The sequence below is a fragment of the Chinchilla lanigera genome, unplaced genomic scaffold, assembly GCF_000276665.1.
Source record: "Chinchilla lanigera isolate Chin_1 unplaced genomic scaffold, ChiLan1.0 scaffold00082, whole genome shotgun sequence".
NCBI lineage: Eukaryota > Metazoa > Chordata > Mammalia > Rodentia > Chinchillidae > Chinchilla > Chinchilla lanigera.
In genome coordinates this window covers 313,681-329,354 of record NW_004955483.1, presented here as the reverse complement: position 1 = coordinate 329,354, position 15,674 = coordinate 313,681, and the positions used below count along the sequence as shown (strand labels likewise).

General features: G+C 46.5%; 1 protein-coding gene and 8 non-coding genes across 9 annotated transcripts; 5 read left to right on the top strand and 4 right to left on the bottom strand.

Moving 5' to 3' along the window:
- The first annotated feature begins 2,491 nt into the window (after positions 1-2,491).
- Trnaa-cgc lies at positions 2,492-2,563 on the top strand. The gene has a single exon. It is a non-coding gene; the product is annotated as a tRNA-Ala (tRNA).
- A 536-nt stretch (positions 2,564-3,099) lies between these two features.
- Trnai-aau lies at positions 3,100-3,173 on the top strand. Its single transcript has one exon. It is a non-coding gene; the product is annotated as a tRNA-Ile (tRNA).
- Positions 3,174-4,224: 1,051 nt separating this feature from the next.
- Positions 4,225-4,296, top strand: Trnap-agg. Its single transcript has one exon. It is a non-coding gene; the product is annotated as a tRNA-Pro (tRNA).
- Positions 4,297-5,341: 1,045 nt separating this feature from the next.
- Trnak-cuu lies at positions 5,342-5,414 on the bottom strand. Its single transcript has one exon. It is a non-coding gene; the product is annotated as a tRNA-Lys (tRNA).
- Positions 5,415-9,090: 3,676 nt separating this feature from the next.
- Positions 9,091-9,179, top strand: Trnay-gua. The gene is given in 2 exon segments: positions 9,091-9,127; positions 9,144-9,179. It is a non-coding gene; the product is annotated as a tRNA-Tyr (tRNA).
- Positions 9,180-10,540: 1,361 nt separating this feature from the next.
- LOC102030081 (WW domain-binding protein 11-like) lies at positions 10,541-15,003 on the bottom strand. The gene is made up of 3 exons (XM_005403421.1): positions 14,615-15,003; positions 11,623-11,733; positions 10,541-11,083 (listed from the first exon to the last, which is right to left on the bottom strand). The coding sequence occupies exons 1-3, from the start codon at positions 15,001-15,003 to the stop codon at positions 10,825-10,827; spliced, it is 759 nt and encodes a 252-aa protein (XP_005403478.1). The 3' UTR covers positions 10,541-10,824.
- On the bottom strand, positions 10,728-10,800 carry Trnaa-agc. The gene has a single exon. It is a non-coding gene; the product is annotated as a tRNA-Ala (tRNA).
- On the bottom strand, positions 12,641-12,712 carry Trnac-gca. The gene has a single exon. It is a non-coding gene; the product is annotated as a tRNA-Cys (tRNA).
- Trnay-gua lies at positions 13,742-13,830 on the top strand. Its single transcript is given in 2 exon segments — positions 13,742-13,778; positions 13,795-13,830. It is a non-coding gene; the product is annotated as a tRNA-Tyr (tRNA).
- Positions 15,004-15,674: the final 671 nt, after the last annotated feature.

Here is a 15,674-nt window from a genome sequence, read left to right as displayed (position 1 = left end):
GGCAAAGCCAATTCAGCAAGGCACTGTTTCCCTTGCGAAAGATTTCAGGTGTTGTCTAGCTTGTTTTGAAAGTTTTAGGTCTGGAAAAATATCTGTTGAGATTTGAATTTCATAAAAACCTCTGTGTAGTCAGCCTTTGAATGGTAGAATTCAGTGGTGACACTAGATGTGACTGTTTCCTGACAATAATGCGTGCTGTCTTATTCAGGCCTAGAAACCAGGACTACCTAGGATGAAGTGGAGCAGTGTCCATTTTGCTGAACAAAACAAAATGAAACAAAAAGTAGTTTAAAACACTTGCCTTAGTTCCCACGAGAGGTAGCAAAAACCTCTGAGCAGTAGGTTGGGCTTATAAAAGGAAAGATTTTCACACAATTCCCTGTATCCCTCCCTCTTAAGTATGTAAAATGTATATGAACAATGCATCCCCTGTGGGCTTACACCCGCAGGGGCTAGCTGGTTGGCTATAGGAGAAAGACTGCAAAATTGGAAATCCCAATTTTTTAATAACTGGCTGTAAATATGTCTGCTTAATGGAAGGCTCAATGCTTACATCATTGTCCCAATACCCAACCTGTCTGCCCTCTGAGGCATTGTTCTCAGCTCAGCACCGGTGCTTTCTGGCAAACATAGATGTCATAAAAGAGGTAAGATGGAGCAGGGAATCTTTCAAACCTCCAGAATTCTGAAGACACCCAAACATTTACAATGGTTGCCTTAAGGACTTTGCCTACTGAGGCAAGAGACATCCAGACAGGTGTGACTACTGAGGTTTACTAAGATCTTCCACCTAATGTCCCTTGCCTTCTTTTAAGCACTATTAAAAAAAAAAAAGTCCTCTTCTCTTTCTTTTCTTCTCTTTTAACACATGGTATTTTTGTCCTCTGTCTGCCAGCACCCAGGCACAATATATTCCACACCATGTTGCCTTTGCACAAGCCTGGTGGTCTTGGCTGGTCTTTACCTTGTATGGCTCCTTACACTCATTGCTCTGGAAATCTCTCTTCTAAAGAATGGTGTGAATCAGAGACCACCAGAGTCTACCTGACAGGCTTTTGTGAAGGCAACAAGGTACATAACTTAATATGGCTGGGTATAGGCAGACAGAGGGTGAAAAGTCCATCTGTCCCTTTAAAGAAAAAGCAGAGCCTTTTATAGAGTTTGGACAAGGGCTGGTCAAATGGGGAGATTAGGGAAGGGACCTCCGGTGAGGAGGTCTGAACAAACATCAGTGGTCAAAGTTTTCTGAGTGTCCAGTACAAATTGATGCCCTGGCACTGGGAAGATTCCATATTCTGTCTTCTGTTCTTTATGACATCCTGTCCAGTGTTTGCTGAGGGCAGCCCTTGTGCTGAGGAGGAACAATGTGTAAACTGAAAAATCAGGGACTGATGGCCAAGTGGAGCTTGACATCTCTCTTCCAAGATGTTTGTTATGTAATTGTCTCGGCAAAAATAATCCAGAACAAAGAGAAACTGGTTCCTCCATAGCAAGGGAGGAAAACGTGAGGCCAAGGGAGAATCATCTCTCAGCAATGGATTATCTTTTTAGTAGCTGAGTTTTAGGTGTTTCAAGATGGCCAAGCTGTGGGAGAGAAATGAACACAGAGGTTTAGGACATTGGTGAAGAATGAAAATATAATGTCTGTTAATTGAATTGAGTGTCTTTTAATGGCTCTCTGATACATAAACTGTATCCTGAAGTGGGACTGATAATACTATGTGCTATGCAGACTTGGATCTAGTCAAGAACTAAAAAGATGCTCCCCTCTCTTTCTGGCGAAGGTAAATAGCACAAGCCTTCTACATGCAGTGCCGTACTAACACGTTCAAAAGTCAGTGGAATCATGATGATCTCACCTCAGCTTGAACCCTCTCACTGATTACTGGATGATGAGCAAAAATCCGAAATTCGTGTGTTCCCCAAGTACTGTATGAGTTGAAATCTGGAAATAGGGTTAAAAGAAATGTCTTTATTGCGGGTAGCTAGATGGATGCTCATTGAAGATTAAACGTGTTAATTTTAATAAATATCTACAAACTTTCAAAACAAAACAATAACAGCAAAAACTCAGCAGAGCTCTTGCTCATGCTTGTACAGGAAGTAATCGCACCATCTTTTTAACGACACCCTTTGGACATCTGAATGAGAAAGAAGCGACAGAGAAGCTGTTCGGTTCAGGCGTGTTGAGCTTTAGCTGCTTTTGAAGAAAAGGTAAAAGGAAAGAGTTTTTAAAGCAATTACTCCACTCTCCTTTCTTCTGTGGTGTTCCTGGTCAGTCCACCCTCTTACGGTTGTGTTTTGACAGATGCCTGAAGACTGCAAAGCTTCCCCCGTTTGGGAAGCCGATGGTTCGGCATCTGACCATTTCAGGATTGTGTTGTATAAATAAGGGAAAATGTACCTGCAACATTAGTGAATTTTAATTTTAGGAAGGAAAAATTGATTTCAAAGAACTGAGGACAGCGACAAAGGGCCCACTAGCAGAGCTGGGGATGTAGCTCAGTGGTAGAGCGCATGCTTCGCATGTATGAGGCCCCGGGTTCGATCCCCGGCATCTCCAGGTGCTCCTTTTGCGCAGCCAACACAAATCAAACATTCTGTGCGCACTTTAAACGCCAAAGCTCTGTGCTTCGTGTCATCACTTTCACTTTCTATAATATTCTTTTAGCCACTGTGTTCACAACTGTGTATGTGGCGAGGGGAGCACGATTACGTCGAGCTAGACTTTTGTCTGAAACCTGTGGAATTGGTATCATCAGAAAACACACCCAGGGCAGAGGTGGCAAGGGAACAGCCTGGAAAACTGTTTGGAACCTACTGATGCTTGGCGTGTGTGGCATCTGGCTGGTCCTTAGGGCAGAAGTTATCTTAGTTTGAGAACATGGAAAGAGGAAAGGAGTTTTAAAAAGAAAAGGGAGTGATTTTTTTCTGTGAGTCATAGAAAAAATTAGGCAGATATTAAGAAACAAATGAAATCCAGCTGGGTGTGAGAAAACTCGGCTTCTGAGAAATGTCACTTTCTTGAGGAGGGTGAGGAGGGAGCGTCACCAAGGAAGTTGATTATTATGAAGGTTTGTAAGAAGAGACAGTCAGCGTGGCCGGTTAGCTCAGTTGGTTAGAGCGTGGTGCTAATAACGCCAAGGTCGCGGGTTCGATCCCCGTACGGGCCATTCGTTTTCATGTCTTTTGTATTTGCCAGTTAAACTGGGTACTTTTTTCCGAGACAGAAAAACAAATTACTTGAGGACCACCGTCACAGGCGCACTGCTGAACCTTCATAGGTAATGCGTTACCGGACGTCCACCTGTCTTTGGTGGCCCACCCTCGCAAGTAGCAGTGCTCCGAAAGGTGTGCCCTACAGAAGCAGAAGAGCACCACCAGGCCGTCCCACGGGTTATACTGAATTCATTAGAAGGAAAAATGGTGTCATCGATTTGTGCAGTGGAGCAAGCCTTGGTCACTGCGGGGCGAGTTCCGCGTGAGCAGGCGCTGCCGTGGCCTGGATGCCAGCCGAGGGCTCGCGTGGCGCGCAGCCACACTTCACCGAGAGACATCTTCCAGTGTTGATTTTTCAGCTTAGAAAAGAAGAAGCCCTTCTACAGCATGTTCGTTCCCCTCTGCTCAGGTGCCGTCCGGGTCAGCCGAGGCCGGGGTCTCCGCTCTGGTCAGCTCTGGAGGTGTCGCCTGGAGACTCAGCCTCTTTCCAGACGGAGCCTACTTTCCGGACCTCCTCGTCGCTCTCTGCCCGTACTGCCGGAATAGCTGACTTCTCCATTTACTCACTATCGCTTTGCCGCGTGTTCACCTGTCCGTCTCTTCCGTAGAAAATACCGAAATCGAGCCACGAGCTCCAGGCGGGTTTGGGAACGGGACGCAGGGGCCTCACGATCCTCGCGCGGCGCTTGAGCGCTAGCTCCTGTGCAGACAGAAACGCAGCTTTTCAGGCCTCGTCCAGTAGAGTTGAGAAAGAGCAGATTCCTGCTTTTTAAACCAATAACACTGTTTTTCTTAGAAGGACTGGCCAAGCTATTGAGAGGCTAGGATTTCCATGGTGCTAGGAGAGAGTATATGAGAGAACGTTCTATGGCAGTTCTGAGAGTCGCGCTGGCCCGATTTTATTTTGAAGGGAAAATGGTTAAAGGTAAGTTCACTGTAATCAAACGTCTACGAGGGAGAGCTCATAAATATTTAACTTTCCTGGGAAGCACCTTTTTGTCGTGTGGCTCGTTGGTCTAGGGGTATGATTCTCGCTTAGGGTGCGAGAGGTCCCGGGTTCAAATCCCGGACGAGCCCAAGTTTTGAGCCTTAAACACAATTTGTGCTTCCTGCCACAGATTTAAAAATTAGAAGTTGTCACGCGCATTGACTGGGTACTTGCCACCTACGTGTGTCGTCGCACGTACGTTCATTCCTGTCAGCGGGGTTAGGCTTTGACTCGAAGATCCTCTTAAATAAAAGAAAAGCACTTTTAATCTTGCCTTCTCTTTTATCTGTTTTAAAGTGTGTCTTGACAAGACGAGTGCCTCTGGGTCGTCAGGAAGTCCCCACTCCGCAGCTGTGGTCATACAGCTGTGGTCATACGGTGGGTCTCCCCGCTCCTCCTGGGGCCAGATCAGGCGCGTTCTGCACTGAACAGTTCAGTGCTGTGTTCAATGCACTTTTGCGGCCAGCGTTAACAACAGTCAAATCGCGGGATCGGGAGATATTTTTTGAGAATGAACAGGAAGCAGGGAGAAAAGCCCAGGTCTTTTCTCCAGGGCTGTGTGAAGGAAAGACAGGCTGGAAGTGGTGTTGCCGTGGAGAGGTCGGCAGTGCCGTCGAGTCAGAAGGGGCTGAAATGTGAGTGTGGTTGATTCCCCGAGCAGGACCCTGACTGGGCGGGAAGGCAGGGTTGCCACTGTCAGAACCCAGCCTCTGTGCCCTGGCTCGGACTTTGCCTTCTCTGACGTGGCTGCGTCGTCCTCTCTGCATCAGAAACTTTCTTGGCGCGTTTGTGCTTCGGAGTCAGCTGAGCAACTTGCTCGGTATTCAAACTCCAAGCCCTGGGCCTACCTACCTTAGACCCCCTGCAACCAACCACACCGCGAAGGTTTAAATCCCTGGTTTGACATCTGTGAAAGGCGGATAGGAACCCCCGCTGAGGCTAACTTGTAAGAGTCACTGAGCAGTCTCCGAACAACTCTAGTCGGGAACTAAGCCTCTCACTATGATTCCCTGATCGACTGATCCGTGCTAAAAAGGGCTCTTGCTTGCCGCCAGTGGTGTAACCTACATTAGGGAGCGTGTGTAGAGATGTTTAGTGAAAATTACTGGAACGAGGACCAAAATCTATTTTCCGCGCCCAACGTGGGGCTCGAACCCACGACCCTGAGATTAAGAGTCTCATGCTCTACCGACTGAGCTAGCCGGGCGCTTGTACATTATAGCTTTCTCTAGTGTATTAGTAGACTAACTTGTGTCCTTTCCTTTTAAAAAATTAAGGAATGCCTGATTTTAATCTTACCTGATTAACTATTTTAGTGTTATAGTTAAGGTAAGATGAAATCGGAAGAGTGAAAACATTACACACAATTATTAGTGTACATTCCACCTGTTTATTTACATTTTCACCGGTTTCCCCCGAAATGTATCCATGATCGAGCGAGAGTAAGGTCTCTGGGCTTACTCTCAGCGCTGTGGCTGTTTGGGTGACCTCGAAAGGGCGTTCCGACAGCTCCAGGCCCGGGTCCCAGCTCGGCTCTGAGCAAGGTCACAAGCAGGCCAGGTCCTCAGGCCCAGTCACTGTCCAGGGCCCTCTGTGACTCTCTCGCCTTTCTGCCCTCCTTCTGTCACCGTTAACCTCTGTCCCTTTTTGGCTCCAGTGTTAAAGGCGACCGTAGTGGAAACCATACGACAAGGTTAGGCTCTTTGTTAGAAGGGCTTTACAGGAGACACGGTGTCTTTCAAATCAATTGGTGAACACATTTTTATTAAGCGCCTTTCCTGTGCTGGATGTTTAAAATGAAAACACGGATATAACATGTACGGACTGCTCGGCCTCCAAGAAAGCTGCCATATACCTGCTGGGCGAATGGACCTATCTTACAAAAACGAAGGCTTTGGGCTTATATTAACTGTATGGCATTGGGAAGCGAAGATACTTGGAATAACTGAAAAAATAGATGATGGCGATGACATTGGATAATTTAAAAATTATCTGTGTTTACCAAGTGAAACCTAAAGCACAAAGGCAAAAAGAAAATTCCAAACAAACAAACAGACAGATACAAAGACATTTACACGAATAATCTACAGATCATCACGTAGGACTTCTGGACCACGTGTCATGGTTATGAGTAAACCTGGTGTCTCACTGCACAGCATGAGCTCTTTGCTCATTAGCAACCTCTGTTTAGTACTGGTTTCCTGAGTCCTGCAAGAACAATAAAGAGATAACTGAAAGAGTATAATATTGCCGATTTAATTTTTTTAACATTGCCTATTTTAGTAGCCACATGTCTTAATGTGAATGGGTTTATTGGGTTTCTAGTTTATTTTGTGCATGTGTGTGTGTGTGTGGGGTTGCTGAGGATTAAACGAAGCACATCATGCATGCTAGTCGAAAGAATTGCTTTTTTTCTGTTTCTAAAGGTCCCTTGGCTATATTGTTAAAAATGGATTGAAATACTTATTAACAATTGAATTTTCTCCTGAATCCAAGACCCATGACATCTCTCAGGCCAGTCCTGGCCCTGAGCTTGGTTCAGAGTTTTAGCAGCTAACCTGATTCTTCATGTAACGCTTACCTTAAATTGCAGAGGAGTCCTTGATCAGAGAAGGTAAAAAGGGTATGGGGGTTGCCTTAGTAGTCTGCTCAGGATACCCTAATGAAAGACAGGTGGCTTAAACAACAGAAATCCATTTCTAATAGTTCCAGAGCTTGAGAGGTCTAAGATCAAAGTGCTTTCTGACTTGATTTTTGGGAGGGCTTTCTTTCTGGATGCCAATCACTTTCTTACTGCCTAGGTGTTTGGGGGAGAAGAGGAAGAAGAGGAACAAAAATTCTACTGGATCAGGGCTCCAGCCTTTTGACCTCAGTTACTCTTATTTCCTTACTCCCAAAGCAGCCCCACTGAGGAGTAAGGCTAGGAATTTTAGGGGAACATAATTCAGTCCATAGCAGGAGGACAAAGCAACCAGCCAAACAAAACATCATGTGACATTTTGGAACTGAGGGAAAAGTGGTCTGGCACATGGTGGTTAAATATTTTTTTGAATGATTTTGCAGTATTTTATTTTAAAGCACACTCTTTTATGTATACAGCATGTTCTGCAAATGGTATTTAACTGACTTTAAAAGATCTTATGATGGCTTTCTTTAAGACAGATAATCTGAAACCCTTTTGTAGATGCTTTAATTATTAGAGCAACTTGACTGATAGGGGACTGAACAAGAGAAGAAAGAAAAGCCTGGAAGTCAATAATTGGAGGGGCTGCCTGCAGGAATGGTCAGTATAGAATAGCTCCGAATGTAGGACGTCAGTCTCTGAAGAAGGGTACAGGCAGATACGATCACGGTCTGTCCCATTGTTGTTCTGCTTTAGTCTGTTTAGGAAGGCGAGTAACAGCCCTTTGTGTGGGCAGCGTCTTTCAGGGAGCCTTGGCAGTTAGGTGTAAAGAGGAGACAGGAATTCAGGGTTTAATCCTTTTTCTGGGGCTGACCCGGAAGCCTGCTAGGGGCTGCGCGGCAGGTAAAGTAGAGAAGTGTTCCACTCCAGAGCAGTTACCCGAGCCAGCAGCCTAGGAGGGCGTGGGCCTGTGTATTCCGGAAAGGCAAAACCACTGGAACAAATGACCTCAGCCATCTTCGGAAGTTGTTTAAGAGGTCTTCTGTGCATGTGACTAGATTTGGGGGTGTAATCTCTGGGAAAGCAGCTCAAATTGTGATTCAGCAAAGAAAAATTAACCCAGCCCACTAATATTGCCGTCTAACGATTAAATTAATTGAAACATGTCCTATAGGAGTCTCCTAAAGGATAAAGCCCTTTGCTTTCTGCTTCTCTAAAACTTCTGGAACTGGAGTGGAAGTAATAGTATCAATCTCTCGTTAGTGAATGAAATCTTTTGACAAGTGCTTATTTTACATTTGTCTCAGAATCACACATTTAACCTTTTGGAAAATGTATTTTGACACAATGGATAATATTAGATACATCTATAAAATAGTAACTCTCATTCAATCAGCTGGAGTTGGGGAGAATAGGGAATGTTCTATTTAGTTCATTCAGACAGGCCCCAGACAGATGTTTCATAAAGACTTGAAGTTATGGTCAAGTTCAATGGGTAATAATAATTACTACTCTGCTTTTAATTCTTCTTCAGGGAAAAAAAAATCTTCTCTGTGTCATAGAAGGGTAGAGGCTGGTCCCAAGGTTCTACCTCTTCATGGTGGTGGTGGTGGTGTTTGCCTGACAGGTGCTGCTCCACTGTGTAAAAAACATCATGATCGCTAACAGAATTTTTTTTTTTAATGAGCATCTCTAACGGAATTTGAAGAATGAAACAGTATTCTAACATCAGCTGCCCCTGGGGGCACTTCTTCATAACAAGGGAAAGTGACATAATTCTGAGCTTCAGACCGTCACAGGAAACTGGAGAAGCTCTTGCACACTACGAAATTAACACGTATTTGAGTGTCATTGCTTTCTAACCTGTATTAAGATCGATAATTTAAAAGTATGTTGTTTTAGTTCCACAGCGACAGGCTTTTGTTGAGGTAAGAATTAACGTGATGATCTGGTTTGTCCGCAAGGATTGATGTTGCTTAAAACCCATTGTAGTACGCTGTTGAAGAGTTTCGGTTGCCTTTTCCTTTCCCCTCCTCTTCTTCCTATTAATTATCTCGCTGACATCGCAGACTGAAGCATTTGTGAGTGTTTGTTTTCCTCTGTAAATTCGCGCGCAGCAGCAATACTTTCCTGTCCTCGGAGTTCCGAAGCAGTGCGAAGGTGCAGATCGCGCGCAGGCGACCTGCGGAGGGCCCTCGGGTCTCGCGCTCCCCGCCGCGCAGGGATGGCTTCTCCAGCGGGCGAGCGCTCCCTCGTGAGTCCTTCGATAGCTCAGTTGGTAGAGCGGAGGACTGTAGCGGCGCTGTCTCAGGCATCCTTAGGTCGCTGGTTCGAATCCGGCTCGAAGGAACTTACCATTTTAGCAAGTTTTATCCCCAACTTCACAAAGGTACGTCCCGATTACTCATATCCTCGTCAATTTAAAAACATTTTCGATGTGCATCTACTCTTGCTAAAAGTTTAAAAATCTTCCTTAGCTATTTTAAATACCCGCGATCACACTTCGACTCCCTTGTCGACATACTTTAACCCTCAGAGAACTCTCCGCCCCGGACAAAGCGAATCACAGGCAGGTCCACCCGGCGGGGGGTCTGGAGGTTGGTCTGCAACCCTCCACCGCGTATTCTGAGCCGTGGGGTGAGGTCTGGAGAGTCGCTCGGCCAATGGCCATCGATGGGACATGCGCGCCCCCTGGGGGTTAGAGCGCGGAGCAGCTGGAACTCGGGTACGCTCTGCCACTCAGCCGCCCACCGCCCAAGAGCGGTGAGGAAAGTCACAAGGTCTGTCGCCCCCGCGTGTTACGTCACTGCTGTTTCAGCCCCGCCTCCGAGAAAACTAGGTGCAAGTCAGAATCGCCTGGGGAGGTTTTTACAGTGTAGCTCTGCTTGGGATCTCTTTGGAGTTGAGACCCAAACAGTGGCAGTTTAAAAACTCCCCTGGTAATTTGAAATGGGCTGTGAGGTTTAGAAAACACTGCTTGAAAACAAACAATAATTTGGGGGAGGGGGACACAGGGAAAGTGGACAGCATTTCCCAGGCAAGCGAGGAACCAAAAGGTAGAGATCGCAACAGCAGAACATCTTTGCTGAAGTTGGGACGATTCATTCAATTAATCCCTTTCTTTAAAATGTGACCTCGGGACTCCTATTGGACAGTCCGGGATGGCAGAGATGTTGCAGCAACGACAAAGCAAATGGCAAATTCGAACTTATTTTTCGGAGAGTGAGTTGGGTGCAAAGGAAAAACGGTTCAGGTCTCGAGTGCGTGGTTCCTGAGGTCGTCCGGGATGAGCCTCTCCACACCGCAGTGGATCCCAACCCACACAGGTTCTACAGCGCGCTGGTGCCGCCCGGTGCTCAGGGTCGTCTCCTGCCCTTTCCCGGCGCCCGCAGCAGCCCCACACTCGCCCCGACGCGAGGCCAGTTAGGTGATTCCCGAGGAGGGGGAGAGTGGGAAAAACCAAGCCCACACACAGGGGCAGAAGCTTTGGCGCTCCAGCGTCTTGTTAAGAAATGGGGTGCATTTGCTGCCATTGTCAGAATTTAAAGCGTCCTCAATATATCAGACACAAGGGAAACAGATCCTGTGAATTTAAAATGTGGTATCTGGAACACAAAAAAGGGGAGAGTAGATTTGTAAATCCATTTGGCAGGAGCCAAATTGCCAAAACGTGAAGGATTTGCGCAGACCTCAGCCCTGTGGGTGGTAAATCTGTCCAAAGAAAACATGGCTGTGCGTGTTTCAGGGGCGAAGAACGCACCCTGTGTTAGCGCCTGGCCGTTGAAGGAAATGCAGAGTACCCGGTCACAAAGTGGACGCTTGTTACCTGCTCACATTTCAGCAATATATTAACGGAAAGACGGAAACATAAGGGTTACAGACCTTGGGATGCAAAACTGGAGAATGCGGGCATCGATCCCGCTACCTCTCGCATGCTAAGCGAGCGCTCTACCATTTGAGCTAATTCCCCATCTGGCGGCGCTGGCTTACGGCCTTATCCCTTTCTCAAATCTGGAAGCAATTCAGGCCTCTCAGCGTCTTGGGTTGACCTTTCCCTAACCAACAGGAAGCAGTGCGATCGTCGAGCAGTGTGACCTGGCAGTCCCAGAACACTGCCGCCCTCCGCGGCGCCGGCGCCTGCTCCGCGCTCCGCATTCCCACTCGCAAAGGCCACGAAGTACGGGAGATCCGCGCGCGGAGTCCAGGGAACACCTGCCTCGAGGCTGGACAAGACTGTATTGCCAGGAGCTGATCTGCGGAAACGGGGTATGGGATGGGAACAGGATTCAGCCACGAAGGATTCGACTAACGTTCTCAAGCTATGGCGGTTTGGCTTCGGCCTGCGCAATAATTCTCAGCCATTCTTGCACCCCTACAATTTCCGTGGATCGACTCAGTTGGCCCCGCAATCAGATTATGCTGAGTCACAACGGATCTACGACTGTCCCTTAAAACCAGCTCGCTTGGCTTTCTTTGACGCCACCAGGGGCTTCGTCTGAAGCCTTCGTCTCATTTAATTTCTCTCATCATTCTGGCTTCTGCAGGCCCTATTGCCGGGATGTACAAGTTATTTTTCTAAATTAAATAGTCCCAAAGAAAAGCGAATATATTTATGACTGCAAACTAAGAGCCCGAGTCCTTCCGCAAAGCAGTCGTTGCCCGTTTTTCTTTTGAGCCCACTGAGTACCAAGTTCGTACAGCACCGGTGGCTAAGTGCTAGATGCCAGTCTGCACGCCCGTTGTAAAGAGTGGACCTCTGGGCCTTGCCGGGAAGCCCCCTAAAGGCTCTCACCCATCACCTGCACCTCCAACGGTTTTTTTCCATGAAATCCAATCAGAAGAGGCTTCCTCTGTTTGGTATTTGATTTCTAGTCTCGATGAAATTGGGGTAAGCTGATCACACCTGAAATTGAGACAGCAAAATGTCTATTTCAGAAGCTGGGGGTAGGGGAGAAGCTGAACCCCAGCAAGAATGGCAATCATGAAAAAAAAAAAAAAAAGAAAAAGAAAAAATCAACTGATAACAAATGCTGGAGGGGCTGTGAGGAAAAAGGAACGCTTCTTCACTGCTGGTGGGAATACAGACTGGTGCAACTACTATGGAAATCAGTGTGGAGATTCCTTTAAAAAATGGGATTAGAGGTCCCATTGGAGTCAGCTATTCCCTTTCTGGGTATCTTCCAGAAGAATTAAAGACATTATACCAGAATGATAGATGTGCACCCATGTTTATAGCAGCACTATCTGTAATAACTAAATCTTGGAGGCAACCTAGATGCCCATCAACAGAGAAATGCATTTTTTTAAAGTGTGGTTTTTTTTTATAATGGAGTACTACTCAGCCATAAAGAAGGATAAACTGGAGACATTTATAGGTAAATAGATGTGACTCGAGACCATACTTATAAGTGAAATAAATCAGACCCATATAGGTAAACATCATATTGTCTCACCAGTGTTAAAATTGAACAAGAAAATAGGATCCGACAGGATAGATATTGTGAACTGGGAAAAAAAACTGCAAAAGAAAAGACAAACTGCGATGGGGGAAAAGAGAAGGAAGAATAGGAAATATATATATACATACACAAGATAGTTAAGATAGTTTTACAGGTAGCTTCTCTTAGTTCCTTGAAAAGATTGCTTTGCGCTAAAATCGTTTAGACTAGACATCACACCTGTATCTTGTACTTTGATGGAGTAAAACAAACAACAGTATGTAACGTATCAACTCTTGTAATTGTCTCCCTAACTTGTTTCAAACCTGTTTCATTGTTCTCTCTTTAAAATAAGGTTACAAGAAATAACCTAGGGGGCACCCGGATTTGAACCGGGGACCTCTTGATCTGCAGTCAAATGCTCTACCACTGAGCTATACCCCCTCTCCCGCTGACAACACAAAAAAATTAAGTAATAACTGTTTCTTAAAGCTGAGCAGGATATTCCAAGACTTTTAGACTGCCCTTAATATTGGTGCTTCTCTTACTTGTTCATTATGATCAGGGCAAACAAGAAGCAGAGCTCTATCTCAGAGATGACATAGTCCTCTTAGATGAGAGAGTTCAAAACTCAGACGTTTAAGGTGTGCATAGAAGCCTGCTATTCATCTCAAGACTTAGTTCAAGGTTAGTTTTGCGCTGCTTCTCACCACCATCTGGGTTTTTCCTCCTTACTTGTCCCTAGATAGGATTTAACCTGTTTAACTTTTACTTACCCACTTTTGATTATTTTAAAGGACTCTTAAGTTCAGATGACCAAATGCATATAGTTTAGAAGCCTGAATTGAGCTTTGGCTGACTGTAAACCTGAAATGATTTGTTTGGGGCTTTCAGCCTTGAGGTGGGAGTTCTGGTTTCCATTAACATTGGATTAGGTTTCCACAGAGGTGGTCAAAGATCATGACTATCTTAAAATTCACACTGAAGTTTTACCAATTGTTAACCTACCCGGTGCTCCACTTGGTTTTCAGAAAGGATAGTTGTAATGGTACCAAAATGCATTGGACATAGCTCTGTTCACAACCCTATCCATATTAAGGGCAAGCATATTTCTTATGGAACAAAGCCAGACACTTTCAGGAGAGAAAGGAGGTCATCAGACAGGAAATTCGGGGAAATCGCGGCACATTCTCCCTAGCTATATTAAGAGAAAAGGACAAAGGATTTTACTGGATTTTGTTTTAAGATATACACGGATTTCGTGAGATCTTAAATGCGTAACCCAATAAAAATTTCATATTTGTAACCCTATGAAACCAACTACCAAGATCATTATGTAGAATACTTTCAGTGTCTAAGATGATTGTTTTAAAATGTATACATATATAAAAATAAAATGTATATACTTTAAATACAATCAAAACTCAGCTATGTATCTTATTTTAGGGACTCTAAAAAAGAGTTTTACTATCTCCTTCGATAGCTCAGTTGGTAGAGCGGAGGACTGTAGATAGTTCACGTCGGTCATCCTTAGGTCGCTGGTTCAAGTCCGGCTCGAAGGAAGAAAGTTTTTGAAGAGGCACGCTGCTATTTGTAAAACGGGACAGGAAGCTTGCCTACCTTATTTACATAGGTAAAATTTGTCCGGAAACTAAAGAAGTGGTTGCCTCAGGGAAAAGCGGTTGAGGGCTGGACAACCGTCTATATAGAATTCTCCCCCACCTTCCACTTTCTTGTGAAATTCGCAGCTCCAGGCACCTTCCTGCCCTCGGCCTCCCCGAGTCCCTGCCGGCTCCCGCTTGTCCTTGCCATTCTTGCTTCCCCTTTGCTGTTGACCAGATTCAGTGTCACCCCCGTCCGCTGATCCTGTACAACCCGAGTTAACCCCGCGACCACAAAGCGGCCCGCTCGCTCTCTCAGAGCAGATGTGCGAGGGTGGGGTGCAGAGCGCGCCTCGCTTCCGAGGGTCACGCTGTGCTTTATTGGAGGTTAGGATAAGCGGCAGCTTTCGGAGTCCTCTGCCACCTTGGCACTTTAAAAAATAATTCAAACGTCGCAGAGCTAAGCCTCCTGGTGAGTATCCCCCTGATAAAGCCACAAACCATTCTCAGTCCCCTGAGCACCATGTACCCGAATACGCCACTCGCCTGACCTTTACACTAATCCGGGGTGTCGCCTCACTTGCATACTGTTGTTGGCTTTAGAAGAGGTCATTGTGAACTAAGGGAGGAAGGGTGACAGTGTTCACTCGTGTCGCCAGGAGGAGAGGACCGTGAGATGCTGTCTCCCTCGAGGTTGACAAAAAGAAAAGAGGGTCGCGCTGAGGTTCCCGGGGCTCGGGGGCACCTGTCGTGGGGAGCGTGTCCTCGCCCGGTGACCATCGGGCCCACGCTTGCTACTCGCTTCGCTGCATCCGGCCCGCTTCGTGCTTTAACGGGGTGGAGTTGGGGTGGACAACTGTGTCGGGATCCCCGAAGGACACCGATAGCGGTGTGAGGAACTGGAGGCGGCGAGGACCCGGGGTGCGGGGCTCGTCCTGAAGGCGGAGAGGCCGCGGGGTTAGGTGGGTTCCAGCGGCTGGGACGCGAGGGGAGCCCTGAACGGCTGGGCAGGGAGGACCGAGCGCCCCGCTGGGACCCGAGGAGTCCCGTGGCCACCTGGCCGCGCCCGCGCGGGCCCTCTGATCCGGAGCCGGGCCCAGCGGCCAGCCCCGCTCCTGCGCGGCCTGCAGTCATAGTTGGACTTGCTGCAGCAGCCGCTGTGAGCCATCGCTTGTTCTTCAAGGGGAGGGCGTTTTGTGTATGGAGTGACAGATATACAGATAAAGATGATAATGTTATAAAATATTGTCAAGAGGGCAACAAAAGTTCGCTTGGCTTTGAAGGAAGACAGGAGGGGCAGTGGCTGGAAATCGCGGCTACACGCGAGCACCCCAGGCGCTCCAAGTTCACAGCGCTTCACCTGCCACTCTGAACTGCTCCATGGACTTGTGTTCTGAAGCCCACAGCGACGGACTTCATTCCCTTATTTAAATGAAAAATACAATCAATCGAGAGCATTTGAATGGAGACAATGACAGGAATGTCTCACGGTTCCTAAGAATTTTCCCTTTGAAGTTTCTGAGGATGGAAATTTCCACATTAGTTATTTCTATTCTCCAATCTGGGTGGGTAAGAAGGGAGGTGAGACCTGGCAGTTGGAGGTGCAGGCGGTGTTCAATGCCTTGTTCTTCTTTCTCCTTTCCGTAACATGTACCTTAGATGTGTGATTCCATTAGAGCACTGTCCTCATTTTAAGAACTTGGTTTATTCATTCGATAAATGGTCATTAGTGCCCCTAAAAGGAGGCACTATTCTAGGCAACTCACCGTGTCCACAAACCAAACAGAGATCCTTAGCATCCAGTC

Coding starts and splice junctions, on each gene's coding strand:
- LOC102030081 (XM_005403421.1), bottom strand. CDS start 15,003: ATGACTGCAGGCCGCGCAGGAGCGGGGCTGGCCGCTGGGCCCGGCTCC. Junction 11,734..14,614: donor GGACACGCTCCCCACGACAG/GTGCCCCCGAGC, acceptor TCTCAATTTCAG/GTGTGATCAGCTTACCCCAA. Junction 11,084..11,622: donor GTTGGAGGTGCAGGTGATGG/GTGAGAGCCTTT, acceptor CCGTTTCCGCAG/ATCAGCTCCTGGCAATACAG.